This window comes from Acanthisitta chloris, unplaced genomic scaffold (genome assembly GCF_000695815.1).
Source record: "Acanthisitta chloris isolate BGI_N310 unplaced genomic scaffold, ASM69581v1 scaffold6014, whole genome shotgun sequence".
NCBI lineage: Eukaryota > Metazoa > Chordata > Aves > Passeriformes > Acanthisittidae > Acanthisitta > Acanthisitta chloris.
In genome coordinates this window covers 44,335-64,473 of record NW_008667579.1, presented here as the reverse complement: position 1 = coordinate 64,473, position 20,139 = coordinate 44,335, and the positions used below count along the sequence as shown (strand labels likewise).

The 20,139-nt window shown below is 38.2% G+C and overlaps 1 protein-coding gene across 1 annotated transcript in view; it reads left to right on the top strand.

The window, feature by feature from the left end:
• Positions 1-20,139, top strand: part of OXCT1 (3-oxoacid CoA transferase 1) — a gene marked incomplete at its 5' end in the record, with an annotated part of 78,599 nt that overhangs the window by 56,170 nt on the left and 2,290 nt on the right. Inside the window, 3 exons of the mRNA XM_009072544.1 lie at positions 7,447-7,536; positions 12,646-12,726; positions 14,637-14,738. Coding sequence (XP_009070792.1) covers positions 7,447-7,536; positions 12,646-12,726; positions 14,637-14,738 — 273 coding nt within the window. The remainder of the gene's footprint in view (positions 1-7,446; positions 7,537-12,645; positions 12,727-14,636; positions 14,739-20,139) is intronic.

The window sequence follows — 20,139 nt, the reverse complement described above, 5'->3', positions numbered from 1 at the left end:
GAAATAAATTGAAATAAAATTATATAAAAATTCTAAGATTTATCAAAGAAGATTACCTGAGAAGAAATGAGGAAAGCCAATTCCAATTTAAGAGTAGTGTTTTAATTTATATTCTCCAGAGGCTGGTATAACCTAAGGCATTGGGAATATAATTTTATACATTATTGGTTGTTTTTGAGATGAGATTCAAAGCACATCTTTTGCATAGTTTTGTACAATTTGACCATGAAGTGACCACATTCATTGCTAAAGACAGTTTTAAAATACAAGTAAATTGCCAGAGCCCAGCTGAGTCTGTGACTGTGTGAGGATTTTTTTGTTTTATTTTTGCCCTATATTATTTGTAGTGCCAAACTTGGGAGCAGAGATATCCACAGCAAGGAGATTCAAAGCACATCTTTTGCATAGTTTTGTACAATTTGACCATGAAGTGACCACATTCATTGCTAAAGACAGTTTTAAAATACAAGTAAATTGCCAGAGCCCAGCTGAGTCTGTGACTGTGTGAGGATTTTTTTGTTTTATTTTTGCCCTATATTATTTGTAGTGCCAAACTTGGGAGCAGAGATATCCACAGCAAGAGTTTTTCTGACTTGCAGTTATCATTTTTGGTGGTGGAAGAAAGGACATGTATCCCTGAATGTGTCTCTGAATGCGTGAGAGCACTGTAGCTCTTTGCCAGGGAAGCCTAATGCAGCTTGGTTGTTGTTCTGGTTGAATAGGAGTTTCTTTGTACAAGGTTTGCTTTCATTTTGAATCCAAACACAGTGTCTAGTAACTCTTCTCCTTCTCCAGGTATTTCTGTTGCACTGAATGAATTAAACTCTCAGCATTTTGTTTCAAGTTGTACAGCATTCTAAGAAATTTTGAGAAAGGTATTTTAACTATAAAATTAATTAAGAACTAAAATTGGCTAAATTCTGTATTAATAGAAAATATGTAGGTTAATTATACTCAATGAGCTTCAGTAGTAATATTGTCTGATGGCTGGGACATAAGTAGGGCTACAGCACTAGCTGAATGAAGGAGAGGGACAGGACCTGCAGTTACCTAGAGTCTCCTTGGAAATCTGCTTTTCAATGGGATATTGTTTTAATTTGAAGATGTATTAGGTTTTTGCAGACATGCATCTTGAAATTCAGCCTACAGTAGTATATCAGCTTTCTGCTTATCTCCCAACAAACGTGCTCAGAAGCCTTGCAGAGCTCTGGCAGTACATAATTATCGCCATTTGAAGAGTCCTAGAGCCACAGAGGAGAAAGAGAGCCTATTGTGTTAGGTCCACTTCTTCCGCTTTTTTTGAGGGCTTTTTCTGTCAATTTTCTTTGTGTTTGTTTCTCTTCAGGCTGCATGGAAGCCATGTAGGAGCTCCATGTTGGCATTTGATTCATACTCCCTTAAATTTTCAGTGTGGGAAGTGGCAGCTCTGCATTAGGCATCTGTATAATGAGAGCAGCTGAAGAAAGTCTGCCCATTTCGAAAAAGAAGCATATGTCAAAGGACTGCTGGTCTGTGGGTTAGTGGTGAGAATTGTTACTATGATATGGAGCCATCACTTTCAAGTGAGACTAGTATTATGTTGGCAGTAAAGTTTAATCGTTGCATGCCACGCTGTGTGTTTTGGAAGTGGTATGCAAAGGTAAATGGACAGCTTAATTGTCCCATTACACTGAAATAACATCCATCACTGTAAAGCAAATCCGTTTCAATGAAGCATGTCACAGACTGCTTTGCATTGCTCCTGAGATGTGGTTTCTCAGAGTATTCATTTGAATTTCACTCTGTTATTCAAATCTGTTGCCAGTGGTTATTTCCAATTAAGTTTATGGGAGAATAAAGGAATAAATTATACCAATTTACTTTGTGCATATTTCATGCTGCCTTAATTTTCTGATTATGAAAAGTAAAATTATAAATATAGTTACTGCACATACTTGTGTATGTTACTGTTTAGGGCAGAGTTATTAATATATTTTTGCCAAGAAAAAACAGTCCTTCATTCATTGTGCTCCATTCTTTCAAAGATTAGACTGACTTTTTAATTTTACTTTCCAATGGGGGTGTGTGTGTGTGGTGTGTGTATGTGTGTGTGTTTTAGGAGGTACCTGTTGGCATTCTTGGAAATCAAGCCATTTCTGTATGTCTGAGCCATACAACTAAATCTTTTTTCTTTGGATGTCCTTTTAAAACCTTCACGCCGTTGCGCATATAGAGTGTGCTCAATTTAGTTGCATTCAGCCAGTACTAACTTTTTGTTGTGTCATTGCATTACCCACTCTGCTGATTGAAAAATACCATTAATGCGGTCCCAGTGTTTTTTTTCTCAGAGTAAAATCTAATCTAGCTGTCATAGTTGACAGTATAATTACAATAATTCTGTAATTGGACCATGTAAGGACATAAATTCAGTGGAAAAGAGGACAAAGAAGTATAGTTCAGAACAGTTAGTCTTGAGCTTTATCCATCATTTTTTGATAAAATCTTCTCCCAGTCCTTCACTAGAAAAATTGAAAGTGAAGTCTGGAAGAGCTGTGGATTTCATTTTAGAATCAACTGCAAACATACCTTTCCTTTAAACACTGGACAGACTGTTAGCAATGGGCAAAGGATTGTAATCTACATTTTTATGAACTTAGAACAGACTTATGAATATGTATTTTTTTAATATTACCTTCTGATTGTTTTGAGGGTTTTGTACAAAATGAAGGCTTAAGCTAATAAGCAGCTCCCAAACAAACAAAAACCCCCAAACCAACCATATCCAATGCCATAACAATTGATGAGGTATTTTTGTTCGTTATATGTGGCTCTGATGACCTCCTTACCTGTGCTGTGTGTGTCATTTGATGCTGGCACATCTGTGGAGGCAGACAGTACCTATACAGAGAGGGAGGTCTGTGTGAGTAATGTGTTAGTACTGCATATACACCCCTGCAGAGATGGGCAGAGCAGGAGCCTTTGAAGGGGTCTTGAGTTCATCCTTTTGACTGCAGTATTATCACGATTGATGGTTCTGATGGCAGTATCTTGTATCCACTGCATTACCTTCATTTCTCCTTTTCTCTGTGGAGTTCATACTGTTCCAGTTGCTCTGAATTTTAGTGCCTATCGCTGGCATGATATAATAATTTCCTTTCATAAGGAAGCTGAGTCTGGCAATGAATTCTGTACCTGCCACCTAGTCTGTGTCTGTGGCCATTAGAGATGATGCTGATGTCTTTAAATTCTTTTCTCTCTCATTCTAGGTAGCTTGTTCAAGGTCTTCAGGGGGATACCTGAAAATTGAGATTGAATGGGAAGCCTGCAGTTCAAACTAGAAGCACTCATTATTTTCTATAAGAGTTTTTAAATAGTAGTTTCACTAACCTTGCACATAGTGTGAGAGGCATATGTATTGTTTTGTCTAATAGAAGGAAAGAGAAATTTCAGATTGATGCTATTTGTTTAATACAGTATTAGGGCAGCTGGCAACACAGACAAAGACTGTTAACAGGGAAGTGCTTTGGTTGCTTTGGTTCCTTTGCAAATGGGTGTACATTTTCACCTTGCCTGTCCTTTGATATCCAATTTTAAATGGAATTATTCAAGCTGCATTCTAATCTGCTTTTACCACTGATACGTTTTCACTGTTCCTTGAGCACATCATTAGCATCTGCTTTGCTGAACTGTTGATGTGATATGTGTTTGTCTCAAAAGATTGTTATTTTAACTTAACCAGAACAGTTCAGATGCGTTTTGCCCTATGATGCTGGGAGTAGTTATGAAATTCAGTTACAGAAAGAAGTGCTTCCCCCTAGGAATATAGAGGAAAGGTTTAAGACACCAGCATGGATCCTAGACCTTAATGGTGTTTGAAGGCCCATGAGTCTTCTGGTTTTTGTCTCAGCTACCTGTTTTTAGTCTGTTTGGATTTTCTTATAAATTTTTTCCTGCTGGCTGTAGCATGTTTCTAGCTTGCTTGAAATACCATTTTGGAAAAACTTCATGTTCTCTTGAAAAATAGCTTGACTGTCTCACTCACATTGGAGTACTCAGAAGTTTCTGTTGGAATGCCAGGTTATCTTGGGTGCCACATGTGAACAAGCTAACAGGAAAGTTTTCATTTAGCAATTACTATTAGGCTAAATTGCGTCCTCAGTCTCCTTAATGTTGTATTTTGACCACTCAAATGTTGTTCAGATATGAAGACATCAGATGAGAAAATGCGTACCCTTCTCTCATGTTTTCTTTAAGATTCCCCATCACCACAATAACTGAACAATTCATTTTGCAATAAGCAGGCATTATAAGAAATTCCACTAATTTTGAGTTTATGACTGAAGAAGCAGAAGAGCTGATTATCTTAATTTTTTAAAAAATAGAATCAAAAAAATAGGTCCAAAATTTCCACATCTTGCACAATGGGTAAAGGAGAAATCATACCTTTGATGGTAACTGAGAAGCTGTAAGGAAATTGCCAGCTTGTGTCTGTTATCTGCCTAAACCCTCTGTAAATGTATTGCCAACATTGGACCTCCCAGGAAGTGCACGGCTGATTCAAAAATCTTTTATTCTTACTTCAGGCTCTGGCTGATTAAGAGGATTTTGTGATCGTGCTTCAAATTACCAGCGCTCTACCACTGCACTAAGTCTTTCTTTCTGATTTCTTAAGCTATCAGCACTAATGTAATTGGGAACTAACAAATATCATCTTAAATAAGTAAATAAATAGAGTGAGGGAGTATGTAAATCCTGACCTGCTAAGAAGGAGCAGGAAACATGCAAATTTACTGCAGCGGTTGCTTATTTCAAGTATCTCTTTAAGAAAATAATTAAAATTCCTATATTTATTAATTGGTTAAAAAAGTTGAACTTTTTACGGGTTATTGCATTAGACTTAAATGCCATAGCAAGTTCAAGGCCAGGCTTTGAGAAACTTGGTCTAGTGGGAGATGTCCCTGCTCATGGGAGAGGGGTTGGAACTAGATGATCTTTAAGGTCCTTTTCAACCCTAACCATTCTGTGATTCAGGAGAGGAAAGTGTGTATTTTAATGATAAACTGCATATTGCATACAAAGCAGTCAAATAAAACAGTCTGACTTATGCCAGATGCAATTAAATATACTATTAAAATTTAAAAGAAACAAAAATTTCTGATTGCTTGTAAATGTGCTACGTTCATAAATATAAGAACTGTTATGGTCTGCATGCTTATTCTAGGCAAAGAAGAGCAATGTGTCTTTTGGGAATCACCTTTTAGACTCAAGTATTTTAATTCAAATTTAGGACGAAGCTGCCCCCATGCCGGTATGGTCAGGGGCGAAGTGCAAGTTGTGGTAGTTTGGTAGATGCACTGAGAGTAATGTAAGGCTCTTATGCTTCGGATAATCCTCAAAGTAAAAGCCTGTAATTACTTGGCTAGTTGCATTTAATGCTCAATTGATTTGCTTTACCAGACACCACCCTATAGTGATGATTGTTTTCCTAAACAGGAGGAGCAGATGAAGCAATTTAAAGATCCCTAAGTCCTTCTCTTCAACCTGCATTTCCCTGTTTCTGCATACACAAAGGGATAGTGTCTCTTCTCTCAGTCCTGTATGACAGCGTCTGAGGTATATTTGTTGTTGACCTTTGTCAGCACTTAGTTCTTCAGGTATTTACTTGTAGCTGTAGGTCTTTACTAGTTAATAGTTAAGGCCTGGAAAATAAGGTAATGGCGTTGTCAGGGCAGGTGTACTGATAGCATAATCCTCAATGCAAACATATTCTGAGTTACTGGGGTGACAACGCGTATTCTTCAGCTACTCTGCATTATCTTGGCACTGAGCCTCTGGGAGGCAGGTGAGAGGTCACTGCAGTCTCTGTAAGAGCTCTGTATTTCCAGATAGGATGGAGAACGATCTGAGCAGTGACAGGAAGTTAAGGATAGAGATAAATTCTTTTCACGTTTATATTTCCAAAGAAATGTTTAGTAGTAATGATAATTAATGTGATTGATGTTAAATATTGATCTGACCTGAGCAGTTCTAGAGGGGTTGTTTATAGATACAGTTACTCTTTGCTGTGCAAACAGTGGGGAAATATGATTTTTTGGAGTGTGTCTGTGAATATTCCCTTCATTACAATCAAGAGACCAAAATAATCAAGAGACTAATAAGCTGGTGACCTGGCAGTTTAATGAGACAAGTCACTTCCACATGTTTTTTATCATGGACCATAGGTATTGATGCTTGTAATGTACTGAATCACATAGCTGATAAAAGGAAGCATAGGAGAAAAGCTTTGTACTAGGAAGACTTCCAGTCATTTAATCAGAGACATTTAGGTTGTACATACAAACCAGCATGTGTTTTATTACTGTCCATATAACCAGTAAAAAGTGAGCAAATGCAAAACATTTGAGACAGAAATTAATTTATTTTAATCTGTAAAATTCCTTGCATCATGTTTCCTACTAACCTCCCGTATCATGCAGCTGCCTTGATGTTCCACTCCCGTTTCTGCCCTCCTCAGCAAGTCTGCATTAGTGTATGAGGTTGTTGCCATGTTTGGGTTTTGGGGTCTAGTGCTGCTGTTAAAAAATGATTGCTCTGCTCATACTAATAGAACTTTGTGCCTATGGTCATTCCCTGTCAGAAGTGGCCAAGTCTGGACCTTTTTGCTTTCCAAGATCAGATGCATCCAGTTTAAGGTGATGGAAGTAGGCAGGGGTTCAAGGCTGTAGCATTACAGAAAATAAAAACAGAGGCAGCTGAACACCAAGCTCATCATACAGATGCAGTGATAACACGTGCAATTCTGACTCTATCTGAGTGAAGAATGAGTCCAGGGGCCAAAAGCATTGCTTGGATCGAGGGACGAAAGAAGTGAATACTGAGCCACGTTCATTTATTTGCCCATGTTCTGAAATGACCTCCACAGACAACTGGAATAGAACAAAAAGACTGGTTTGTGCTGATAGAGTGATACAAGGCATGACTTCCAAAACTGGCAAGTGACTTTGTAAAGTGACAGGTGCATAGTGCTCTGATGTTCTTGTTGCTATGTTTCACAAGCAAAGATTTCTTTTGAGGAAGCAATGGCATTTCTAACAACAGGAGGATGAACACTTTGCTTTTCTAATGACAGAACCATTGGAACTAAATGCATTGCTCCTCAGTGTCAAAGCTTCCATTAAGCCAATGGTACAGCTCATATATGTTATACCCCAGGGCACCATCCATGGCAGTGGGTCCTTATTTTACTCATCGTTCTTCTCCTATTTGCATCATATAAATCCTAGAGTGAGACAAATATTTTCACTCTGGTGAAACTCTGTTGGTGTTTTGATGCAGTGGTTATGAAACAGGTGGGCTTTCAATGCAAGAAAAGGTGACTCTTGTTCTGTCACAGCAACCACTATATGCACCTTTTTTCTTTTTATTAATAATAAAAAATTTACAGTTCTATTAAAAACTGTATTTTAGGGCAAGATGGTGAAAGGAATGGGGGGTGCTATGGACCTGGTATCCAGCGCACAGACCAAAGTGGTTGTCACCATGGAGCACTCAGCCAAGGTAAGGCTCTGCCACTTCTTTTGAAATGATTGTATTGTGCTGTACCAAAAAAAAAAGAAAAAGAAAGGGGAAAAAAAAAGACCTCATTTTCATTCTGCTACTTTGTGAAGATTTGATAGTTTTGCTGTTAGTAGTTCTGGTGGTGCAATTGAGGGCTAGGTTAGTGTGGTCCCTTGTCTCTTGAAAGTGAATCATTCACTGTGGGGAAAAAAATGAAACATTAACTTGATGTTTAAAAGCTGCACATGTTTTCTTAGCTACTTCAAGCAAAAATTTGCATTTCCATTAAATAATGGGGGTGGCAATTGCCAGAGCTGCACTAGATGCTGCTCTACTCTTAGCCTCAGAATAATTTGAAAAATGAGGTTCCCCATGGTTAAATACTTGTTATGATGGAAAGATACTTACCTTTGAAGTTGCCAGTCAAATCAGTACTGACAACTTAATAAAGCAGACATTTTTGGCATGATAAAATGCAAGCTGCCTTACATCATCAGATGTTAGTGGTGAATCTTGAGACTTCTTTGTGAGGGCAGTGTTATAAACTGTCCCCCAGATAAGGTCATGGGAAATTCATCATTTGAAACATGGGTCTGTCCAAAATGTGAAGGACAAAAATCACTGGTTTTCAGGGAACTGTACCAAAAGTTTAAAAATTTACTTCTGGTTTAATTCCTATGTTTCTGTTATTCCAAATTTGTTGTATGTCTGCAACAAGAATTAGTTTTGTGTTGCTCAGAATAATGTCCCTGTCAGAATGCATACAAGCAATCACCATGAATTTACTTGGTAAACCGTATCAAATATGCAAATATGAAAGTAAATATATTAACAATTGTCTGGTTTTTAAATGAAATTTGAAGTATAAATCTTCACTTAAAGATAAAAATAAAAAAATTACCATGTAGCAGTTTCAGAATTCATACTAAGCTGTGATCTCTAGGGACACATTATCAGTAACAGGGCTGAGTTTAACCCCATAGCTTTCGTATGCATATGTGTAAATAAGTAAATGAAAGCACAAAGCTAATTCATCTCTCTGACTCCTATCCCTATCACACAGTCTCCCAAAAACTACATATGTCGTTATCCATTTGCTTAGATGCACACTTCAGGAATTAATGTGATCTGAATACATATTTCTGCCAAATTTCTACTTACCGTGGAAGTCAGCTAAGGCTCACAGGATGTAATTATTCAAAGCCAGTTTTTCTCTGAAAGATACTATTATTGAAATACTTTTTCAGAACACTGGAAATTGTTTGCTGTTCTTTTTGCCTGCAGGAGTATTGAAACCTGAAAAAGATGAAAACAGAGACAGGTTGACTGTAACAAATAGCCCAGGCATAGAATTATTTATTTTGGTACATGTATACCTACCTTGGGCACTTAAGTGCATGGTGTGCCTTGTGTGCACTTCTGGAGATCCAGTTCCACGCTTTCATAAATTATTTCTTCTGCTTTTGTGAGAAGGCACTGCCATATTAAAATGTGCACATGATTTTTATTTTATTCATTGTTAAATGGCAGTCTTTCTTCTTACCTAGCCTCTTTTTGTGGTCTAAATCCTGTTGCTTCTTGTTTGCCCCAAAGTGAAGGTGATGAAATATGGGAATCTAATGTTTAGAAATCAAAAACTGCTGTTAGTTTTGAGATTAGTCTTTTTTTGAGAGACAAGCAAATATAGCACCCATGAGACCAGGTCTGAAAGTCAAGCCTTTAGCTGGGAGCAGCTGCTTTTTTCAGAGCTGATTTTATATTCATGGCTTTTTATTTCTTTACACCAAAGATTTTCTCACAAACTTACTGCATCTGCATCTATGCATCAGAGGAGCAATCTTTCATCCTGCTCAAAGCCCAATGTGCTATGAGTGAAAGAAATACCATGTACTGAGACAGTCTGTTGTATCTACTGGCTTTTTAGTAAAGGGACATTTTTGTCATCCTATTCGCTAAGTAAATAAATCTAGTATCAGACACCAAAGTTTCCTATAAATCAACAGCAGTCAAGATTTGATGAATGGAAATACAGTGGAAGACATGGGATATAGGCAGAATCTTCAGTGGACATGTTCAAGAGTTGCTGCAATAGGTAGTTCTTGCACGCAGTTTTCTCTGATTTGTGATACTGTGAATGATTCTGTAAATCCTTTTCAAGGTTTTTTTTTTGTATAATATGGCTTGTTAAACACTGAACTAAGTTTTCTAAGAGTTTAATAGCCCTTCTCCTTTCAGTACACATGTTGCAGTTTTTAAACATAGCAAAGCCTGAGTCCTTGCAGCACTGGCAAAATATAATTTGCACTTAATTTTGAGGGTGAAACTAGTATCTGTCTTAACACTCAAATAAATACTCAAAGAATTTTCCTCATTTTAAACTCTGATATGCGGTATGTTGCAAATACAAATAAATACACTCAGCCCCAAATTAATTACGGTTTTAATAACTGAAATTTTTACATGTAATGAAAACTAAAAGATGCAGAAGAAAGATGAGAAAGCATGAGCTTTTAGAAGACTCTTCATCTTAAGAAACTCTATTGAGGATGGGTAGCAAAGAGATAGAATAATGAGGGTGGATGCCAAATGGTCTTATAAAAGAAGTAGGAGTAACTGACTGAAGTTAGTAACCAGCATGGCTGAAAACAGTACACTTTTCACAGCCAGCTAATGAGGTTGTGGATGATGAGCAGAATGATGCATGATGTCAAAAATCAAGTCTATAGAAAAGGGACTAAATGGTTTTATGAGGTTAAGTTCATCAGTAACAATTTAATAGCATTGCCCAGAAGCTGTCTTTGCCCCAGAAAATCTGTACATCACAGCATGTCAGGAGGGCATATCTGTAGAAGGATGTTTCAATTTTTGCTCCATGTGCTTAGGCCACTGTGCAACACTTAGCAAATGGACCTGAAGTCTAACTCATTAGTGTCTTTCTTTATGTATTTTTTTTTCCAAATTACCTTTTTGTTTATAACCATGAAAAAAATATTAGAATATAACGTTATTTGGTATCTTGAACAGTCACTGCACATCTATGTCTAATCTGCTAAATACTGCCTGAGAGAATTAAAGGTCCTTACCCCCATACCGTCATTGACGTGTTTTGCAAAACATAGTAAAGTAGTGGCTGGTAATTGTTCCATGTTGAGAAATAAGTTGTCTACACTATTCAGAAATACAGAATGGAAACTGGTTTTAAGCACTGGATTTGGCCACCACTGAAAAATGGAGCACTGAATTGAAAACTCCTTTCTCATACTGCGAATAGTTCTGATTTTAATACATTGTGGAAAATTAAGGACATTTTTATTCTTCAACAACAGAAATATTTACTTAGAGTGGACTGGGACACCTTAAGGTTTTATATATCTACACTATCTACAGTTTCCTTTATCTGAACAAATCCTGTATAAATTCAGATGGTAAAAAATCATGCAGTTCCATTTAGATTGCTGTTACTACACTGGCCTGATGGACATCTTCCAAAAATCACAGAATCATTTAGATTTGAAAAGGGCTCTAAGATCATTGAGTCCAACCTTTGTAAAGATCAGGAAATGCATGTCATCTTTAATGCTAACTGGTAATACAGTAATCTTCAGATCAAGTTTTTAGAAGCTCACATGTATCAGTTCTCAGGATTACTGGAGCCATTCAAGCTGTCACTTCTGCAAGTCCATGCATCTTAGTCTCAATTAGGTACCAAGAAGAGACACTTCATTTCATAGGGCTGAGATGTACATTTGATATGTTACTGAAGATATTACAAGTAGCACAGATTAATCCTGACTCTTAGGTGAAGTGAGCAAGAAGGTCCTCAAGATGGAGAAGATATAAGTAGATCAATTGAAAGTAACTAGAATGTTTTTCACAGAAAAAGATAAATTCAGCAGCACATGGATTACTTATTTTGTTATCACTCAGGAGTCAGACTGGCTGCGAGATGGTTCCTGAGTTTATATTAAGCCTTAAGGCAAACTGGTGATTGCAAATTATAAAGTGTTACATTTGGATGGTTAAACGAGACATGTAATGCTCTTAAGAGTTTTGAAATGCATAACTGAAAATTGATAATTAGAGAAAAAAAAGCATAGGATAATGGGAGAAATGTGCACTTAGTGCTACCTCTTTAAAACACTCACAAATACTGACAAGTGGTGTAGCAATCCATCTCTTTTATATCCATTCAGAGCTTTTTTAGCCTACATTAATTTAGCAGGATCTAAACCCATTTGTGGACTCCTAGTTCAAAAAAAATGAAGGAATAAAAGGAAAAATTAGGTAAAGCAAACAAACAGAAAAAAACTTCACGACCCAAACCTTACCTGCCCAGCTTCATGTCAGAAGCTGTGTCTTCTCATTAGGTAATATTTTTCCCAGGATTTAGAGTAGCTGGCATTTGATGTCCTTGAAAAGTAAGTACTTTAAAGTAAATCCTATTTGTTATGCGTACATTTCTTTTCCACTATATTTGCATGCTAATTTGTTCTGTCTAAAACAGAGATAATATAACTCCTGTGTAGGACTTGAAGATGAGCATATTGCACTCATTTCTTGAGTCTGATTTAGGGCTTCCCTGGAGAGATAGAGGGAATGGGAATTCAATGTAGGTAAAGAAACTGGAATTACTCTTTTCAAAGCATGACTGTGCACTTGAATCCTGGGGATTTGAAACGCCTGTGTTTATGGCTGATCCTAGACATGTTTGTGATAAAGTATAAGACAGAGGTGTGCCCATAATGTTGTTCCCTAATTTTTGTCCTTCATGAGTCATCAGTGAGGTCCCATGTATCTCTTGTCCTCACATTGCAGCAGGAAGGACAAATTATTAGGCAGGAGCATGCAGAACTTCTAAACTCAAGAGCCCACTCAGTGGTACAGTAAGATACTTACTAGTCATCTTCCTGTATGTAGGATTTAAGTCATAACTGTCCCAAATTGCCAGAGATGTAATCTGCCATAGAAGTGAATTTGAAGAGTGTTCTGAGTACACTGAATCTTTCAATAACACTGAATGGCTACAGCTGTAATTTTCGCATACATACTTGAATTCTGAGTTGTGTTGTTTTTAAAAATTGATGTTTGTCTGCTTATTGTTAAACACAGGGCAATGTCCATAAAATCCTGGAAAAGTGTAGTTTGCCACTTACTGGGAAACAATGTGTTAACCGCATCATTACAGAGAAGGTAAAGTACTTTGTTAATAATTTCCTCCTTTATCCCTAATAAAAGTAGAAAAGCTTAGTAAAAATGAAGACTATATTAGGTATCTGTTGCCACCAAAGGGAAAAGATTCCCTTGGAGTTCATGTCTAGAGGTCTTGGGGCACATATTTTTTCTTGTAAAGCTTTGACATCTAGCATAATGAATGATACCCTTCGTCAACTTCAGAACAAGGATGCCACATATGACAGGCATGCAGGGTGTGTATCTCCTTGCTTTTACCAAACTATTCCTAATATTTGCTGTGAAATGCAAATCTTCAAATGCAGTTATAATCAGAGCTTGGAGTTTTTAGTTGAATTTGTTGGGGTGTTTTTACCAGCAGAGCACACATCAGTCAGACAATTCCAAGCATCTTCCTTGATGTATACTACAGGCTCTTTCAGAGAAACTTGTAGCTGTAGCAGAGCTTTAACTTTTTTTTCTGTCATTATGTTATTCCATTTGTGAAGCAATTTATTCTCTAGTGCATGTATGTATGAGCGCCTGAAATTGCTTCTGCTCAAAGTACATTAGCAGATCTTTTCAGCAAAGGATTAAATGATTTAAGATTTTTGCTGTAATCATACTACTTCTATTACCAATGTTTACATTTTTAAGGTCTTAGAGTAGTCCCTCTGTGAGCCATCTATCACGCTAAGTAGAATGCATCCAAGGTGCTTACGTGGAATTTGCTTTTTCATGGTGGTATATTGCTGCTGCTATTTCTTCACAAAATAAGGGAAAATAAATTAAAATGTGGAAGTTTTTCCAGTCTTCTGCTAACTGGCCACATACAAATGTAAGGTGCAAAGACAAGGCGAGTGAACAAGGACTAACCGATAGAAAATAAACAACAAAATTTCTCTGTCGATACTTGTCAGATCTTGTTGCTTTATCAGGAAAAGACACAAATGTGTGCATTTAGACACGTTGCAAATTCTGTTTCCATACTAGCATCCTAGTGTGTATGTTCCTTATGTACACCTTCTCTTTTAAGACTTAGAGGAGCTGTCATTTTTTAGTCGCATGAAACAGTCTCGTGCCCAGAGGACAGCTAGATTTCAGTACACTTCCCTGATGAGCTTAAGACTTCACTTTCATTGCAAGGTCAATATTTACTGGTCTTTTGCTTTTACTGAACTTTTGTTTTTATGGAAAATTGCTTTAGACCTTATGGTTTCCCTGGCAACGAGCTTGCAACCTGTGTATCTCCTTCTGGTAGGCACTATTATACTGCGCATTGTTTTGCAGGTGTTTTTATATGATGTATTTGTAAGTCTCAGAAGTGGAGGGTGTGTCTTATAAAGACATCAGAAATAACAGCCTTTATTTCTTCAGCCACTTCCTCCCAGACCTTTTATTAAAAATACAGCCAGAAATCTTGTCTTTCATTGCTACCTTCTGAAAATACTGGCATTTGCACTGGGTGTGCAGTAGCGGTTGAAGAAACTTGCAGTCAGACAAAGGTGAATTGTACCTCTCTCTCCTGGCCTTAAAATGAAATAAAAGACCAAGGGAGATATTCTGTTTTCCTGTTTCTTTCATGGTCTCTTGGTGGGCATTGTCTTGCAGCAAAGGACATCTTAGCCCTTTCCTGTGGACCTCCCATTCTCACTAGATTGGAGCAACAGGCATGGTCATTTCACACAGTGAAGAACAGTTGTTCCGCAAAACTAATGCATACATTATTTTAGATTCTTTCAGGTACAAATAAATGTAGCAGAAATATTTACTGGTCAGTCAGAAAAGTGAAACCAATTGATAATGGCACGTTTTGTTACTGAGGGAATGCTGTCTACTTCAGTACACCATTTTGTGCAGTATTACTGTCTGCATCCTCATTTTCTGCTTTCATAGTGAAATATTAATTGTGTGCTGCTTGAACTTGGTAGGCCGTGTTTGACGTGGACAAGAAGAAGGGATTGACCCTCGTAGAAATCTGGGAAGGACTGACAGTGGATGATATCAAGAAAAGCACTGGCTGTGACTTTGCAGTAAGTAATTTTACAAATAAATACAGGTCGTTTGGAGTCAGAGGATAATTTGGGGATAATCTATTGTGATTATATCGGAAGCATTAGAAGCTAGGAAAACCAGGGGAGATGGAGAAATGACTAAGAGTAAAAAGACAAGTGGAACGTGAACTTTCATGCTTCAAAAAAGGGAGCTGATTCATATCTGAGAGGTGGATGAATATTTATTTTTCCACTGTAGAAGCTGGTTTACCTAAATCTCTGTTGCTAACTTTTCATGCTGTCTTTAGTTGGGGTTGTGAGTCTTCTCAACAGGAGTGACTGTGTCCACTGTGTCAGTAGTGCCAATCAGTGAACTGCTTTACTGTTAATATCTTTGCCTTGTCTCTCCCATTACCTTGTACAAATCATGGAGTCATAGAGTCAGCCAGGTTGGAAAAGACCTTTAAGATCACCAAGTCCATCCCTACCATGGTTACTAGACCACAGCACTAAGTGCCACATCCAGTCTCTCATCTTGAAAACCTCCTGGGATGGCCCTCCCCGGGCAGCCCATTCCAATGCCTGATTTCCATAAAAAATATCTTCCAAAATATCCATCCTAAACCTCCCCTGGCAGAGCTTTAGCCTGTCCCTTCTTGTCCTAGAGCTAGTTGCCTGCAAGAAGAGACCAACCCCCACCTGACTACGACCTCCTTTCAGGGAGTTGTAGAGGGTGATAAGGGCCCCCCTGAGCCTCATCTTCTCCAGGCTAAACAATCCCAACTCCCTCAGCCTCTCCTCATAGGACTTGTTATGCTCTGCATTAGTCTAGAAAGCCACTGCCTTTTGACATTCACATTCATTCTTAAGTCTTACTTAATGCAAATACAAAACTGGCTTGTTAATGGAAAGCTGTAGAGCACTATAGTGTAACTGAAGGCATGTATGGTTGATGACATAGTCTCTTCATGGCCTTCCCCTACATGAACATTACACAATTCTTTTCTTCTGTGTTGGGAAGCCTTTTGAGGCAGTTCAGCCATCTGTTGTCAAGAGCAGCAAGTATAACAGTATACAAACTGGGCTATAAATATAGTTGAGGAATATTTAGTAATGGAGTGAAACACTCTTCCTCTTTGCAGATTTTCATTACAGGGCTAGGGCACATAACTGAAAGACTACAGAGCACTTAGTACGTGAAAGGGTTTGTTATTAAGGCTTCAAAAATACTATTGGTAGTAAGTAAAACTTTCTGAGCAGTAGGCCTGTGAGATTTCATTCATAGCCTGGATCAATAAGAGAGCATTTCTGATAACTGTGTTAGTGGATGTTTGTTTTTCTTTAGATATTTTAAATAAAGAGCTGTTGATGCTGAAAATACATTCATTTATCTGAGAAAAATTGTTGGATTAAAGACAAATGGCGTGCCTTGCCAGGAAAAGTGCAGGAAGCTACTTTAGAATCGTTTTGCTAGGTTGCTAATTCATAGAATCATAGAATCAACCAGGTTGGAAGAGACCTAAAGGATCATCAAGGCCAACCCTACTGCCGTTACTAGACCATGGCACCAAGTGCCACATCCAGTCTCGTGTTGAAAACCTCCAGGGATGGTGAATCCACCACCTCCCTGAGCAGCCCATTCCAATGTCTGACTACTCTCTCTGTAAAAAATCTCTTCCTAATATCCAACCTAAACCTCCCCTGGCTGAGCTTGAGTCTGTGCCCTCTTGTCCTACTGCTAGATGCCTGGGAGAAGAGACCAACCCCCACCTGACTACAACCTCCTTTCAGGGAGTTGTAGAGGGTGATAAGGTCCCCCCTGAGCCTCATCTTCTCCAGGCTAAACAATCCCAACTCCCTCAGCCTCTCCTCATAGCACCTGTGCTCAAGTCCGGTGTAATATTTTAGGGAAGTCATTATTATTTTTAATTTACTGTGGAACCAACATTCCATATTCAGCAATTCTGTGGGCAAAAGAAATTATTCACTCAGCTTCTGACTTTGCATTTTCAATTTCTAAAAACTTTGATAATGTCAGGACTTCTTTTTCTTTAGCTGATCAGCCTGTCAAACAACTAGCATTCAAAATTAAAACATAAACATGAATTTTGTAGGTTTGTGTCTATTGCTGTCAGTCACTTTGTTCTATTGTATTTAATTTGGGGAATCATTTTGTAAGGAATTTAAAGGTGGAATGTTTAGTAAGTATTTAAATAGACTTAAACTAAGGAATGACTTCTGTGTTCAGAAGACGCAAGTACTTACTTGTTCCAAACCTCCTTGTTTGTAAGGGTCTGGGTTATTTTTTGGTTCAGATGACCAATACATATGTGTTCAATAAAGCATGTGTTTCCTGAAGTAAAGGCCAGCAGCCTGTGCTCAAGGCAATGGAAACAAAAGCAACCAAAACATTCAGAAAGAGAAGTGATAAGCTTAAAATGATGAGCTGTGCGATTAAGCTTTGAGCAGGTACAAAAGGGCAAAATTATTTTGTCCAGAGGAAAGATTAAGACACCCACTATCCCTTGGTGCTTTTCTGTAAATGTGACCAAGGAGTGGTATAAATTTCCAATCTTTAGGGTAGCCAGAAGTTAGCGATCGATGAGAGGTGTTGGAACAGTCCACTGTCTGGTTCCCTTGGGATCTGGAAAGGACATTTCACAGGCACCATTTCCTAGTTCTCCAGAAGGCAAACTCCAGTGCAGTCTGCTCTCTACAGCTGCTGTAGCCATGGGTGAAATCACAAGCTGCACTAGGAAGCTGTGGGCATGAAAAGTGTAGATGCTGCTTGGTTTATGCATTTGCATGTACTTACTTTGAAAGCATGTGGCTTGCATAAATGCTTGCAGAGCAGTGTTTATGAACTGCGTACCTCAGCCAAAGTACGCGAGAGGGTCAGCATGACCTACTGATGGCTCATTACAGAAGCGCCTGAAATCCCTGTAGCACTGCAGGTGGAAAACATGAACCACAATGATTTGTTTATTAAACCTGTGGCATAGAAGTGCACTAGCTCTTTATTACTTTTTTCTCTTCCCTCTCCTGTAAAGAATGTTTCCAGGCCACAGTGACCCAGTCCTCCTCTCACTGAAATCCTTGCCAAATCTTCTGTTGAAATCTTTGACAGCAAGACTGTATCACTGTTGTGTAATACTGGACCCTTGATGGCCTGATTTTCATATATAGCGAACAACCACAGGTCCTTCACTTAGTTTTGGAGTTCAGAAAGCAGAGATTTTAGCATTGCGATAGGCATTTATTCAGAAAGAAGCATCCTTAGTCCTTTTTTCACATTTCAAGAGTCTGCCTCGGGCTGTCTTGCAAGAGTGCCAGTTGTGCCTGTGATTATTTATGTTCACTGAATGAGGCATCTTGTTCTTGTGACAGGAACTTCAGTGGTATTTTACTGCCACAGTAAAAGCAAGTTTTTTGGATCATGTGTTTTCCTAGCTTGAAACAGAACTAATCGGTGAAAAATGAGGAGTTAATCCTCTTTCTAGTGGCATTTGTCAATGTATGCAGAGAATAATCTGAACAATAAATATTTCTCTAGGTTCACTAGAAATTAGATATTAAGGGATAACTGTACCATAACTATCTCTCCCCATGCAGACTACTCCTTTTTGGAGAGGAGAGCTTCATAGTCTATATGGCCTTATTTGAGTCACATTTGGCTATACAGTCCCATTTTCACAGCCTGCCTACTTAAACATCTCCCAAATAACATTTGCAGTAACAAAATGTCAAAGAAAACGTGATTTAGTGTCAACAGTCTTCATTATAGACTGGCATCATATCAAAAATAAGCAAGTTGCCCTTGATTTTACTGTGCTGTGAAGACAAAGTGTTGGTTTATCCTTCATGCTTAAATCAGATCACCTTGGCAGGCAATCTGTTTGGGCTCAGACTGGCTTATACCACTGATGAGATCACGGCAGAACACACTTTTTCAGATGTATTTCATTATAAAAGTAGTCAGGATAAGTCTAAAATCACTTCCCTTTTTTCTTCCTTATTGTAAAAACGTGGGTTTACAAAATGTTCTTAAAAGATAACATGGAGTATAGGAAAAGCATCTGTCAAGACTAGTATATGTTTGAAAAGAAATTGACTGTCCAGGATCAAGCTATTGAGTACAAAATGATACAGGATATTGATTTTATTTTTTGGAAGTACGTTGTCCTTGGAGGAACATTTTCTTTTGAGGCTCTTGTAGGGTTGAGTTGAATTTGAAGGGGATGTTGAGTTTTTTCCTGACCAATCACCCTCAGTGCAAAAGTCACAGCAGGAACTGATTTTTGTATCATATGTACACATATGTACAATGTTGGAATTGTGGTTTGCTTTCGTCTGAAACTAAAAAAATAAAAAGGAGTTAATAAGAGATAAGCAACTTCTATTATTTTAACAAATATGCTAACATTTTTTCTTCTGAGAATCTCTTTGTACATTTTTTAGCAATAAGTTGCTTTTGCACACCAATCGAGGTCATTAGAAGTTAGTAGGATCAGCATCATTCAGAATCAGGCCCTGAAAGAACTATATAGAAATATAATGAAGCAAGAATAGGTCTGCTTGTGCAGCTGAAAAGGGTATTTTGGGTTTGAAAATCTGAGTCAACAGGCTTGAATTTCAGGGAGTCCCTGAGGCTGTGTGTCTTACCAGTTCAGAGGCCACGGACTGGGCTGCCCAGGCAAACTTCTCTTAGTCTGTGTTCAACATTAGTAAAGTATTTTGAAGCTTTCAAGATAAGATGTTCTTCCTGCAGGTGAAATACTGTTAAGAATGTGTTGCTTAGGAGGTACTGTAAGAAAGCAGCAACTCTGAGGCTGTGCACTGTAAAATAGTCTACATTAAGCGCCTTCAGCCCCTACCCAACACTGCGCTCCTAGCGCAGTGGGATACCGAATTAACTGCCTCTACCAGGATTTAAAACAGTGGTCTCAGGGGGATTTCTGCATTTCGGACTCGATTACCAAGCCCAATGGGTTTTCCAAGCCCAAACCATCCATTTCGTTACTTTAGCATTTTTCTGCTTATTTAATCACATTTTATTTAGGGCGCACAGTTCTGTTTGGGTCCAGTTCTGACTGCTCTGGGCTCTCTCCGACTCCGTTACCTTCAGCAGGCATTGTGGTACATCACACTCCTGGGCATCAGACCCTTTCTGAAGCCGATAGTGGTGCACACAACTGACAGCTGTTAGCATCAGATGTGTAGACATTCCATTTAATGTAATATGATCATTCCAATGTAAAACACTTGATGTTTTGACGGCACTGAAATCTGCATCAGAAAAACAGTAATCTCCTCCAGTAATCGCCTTTTCTCATCATTTTCAGAATGCAGACTTCAGTGGTTCTATCTTCTTCCTCCAGTTTTTACCTTTACTTCCCTGGGTGAGGCAGAAATAGTCCCGAATTAACCAAGGCGTATAGGG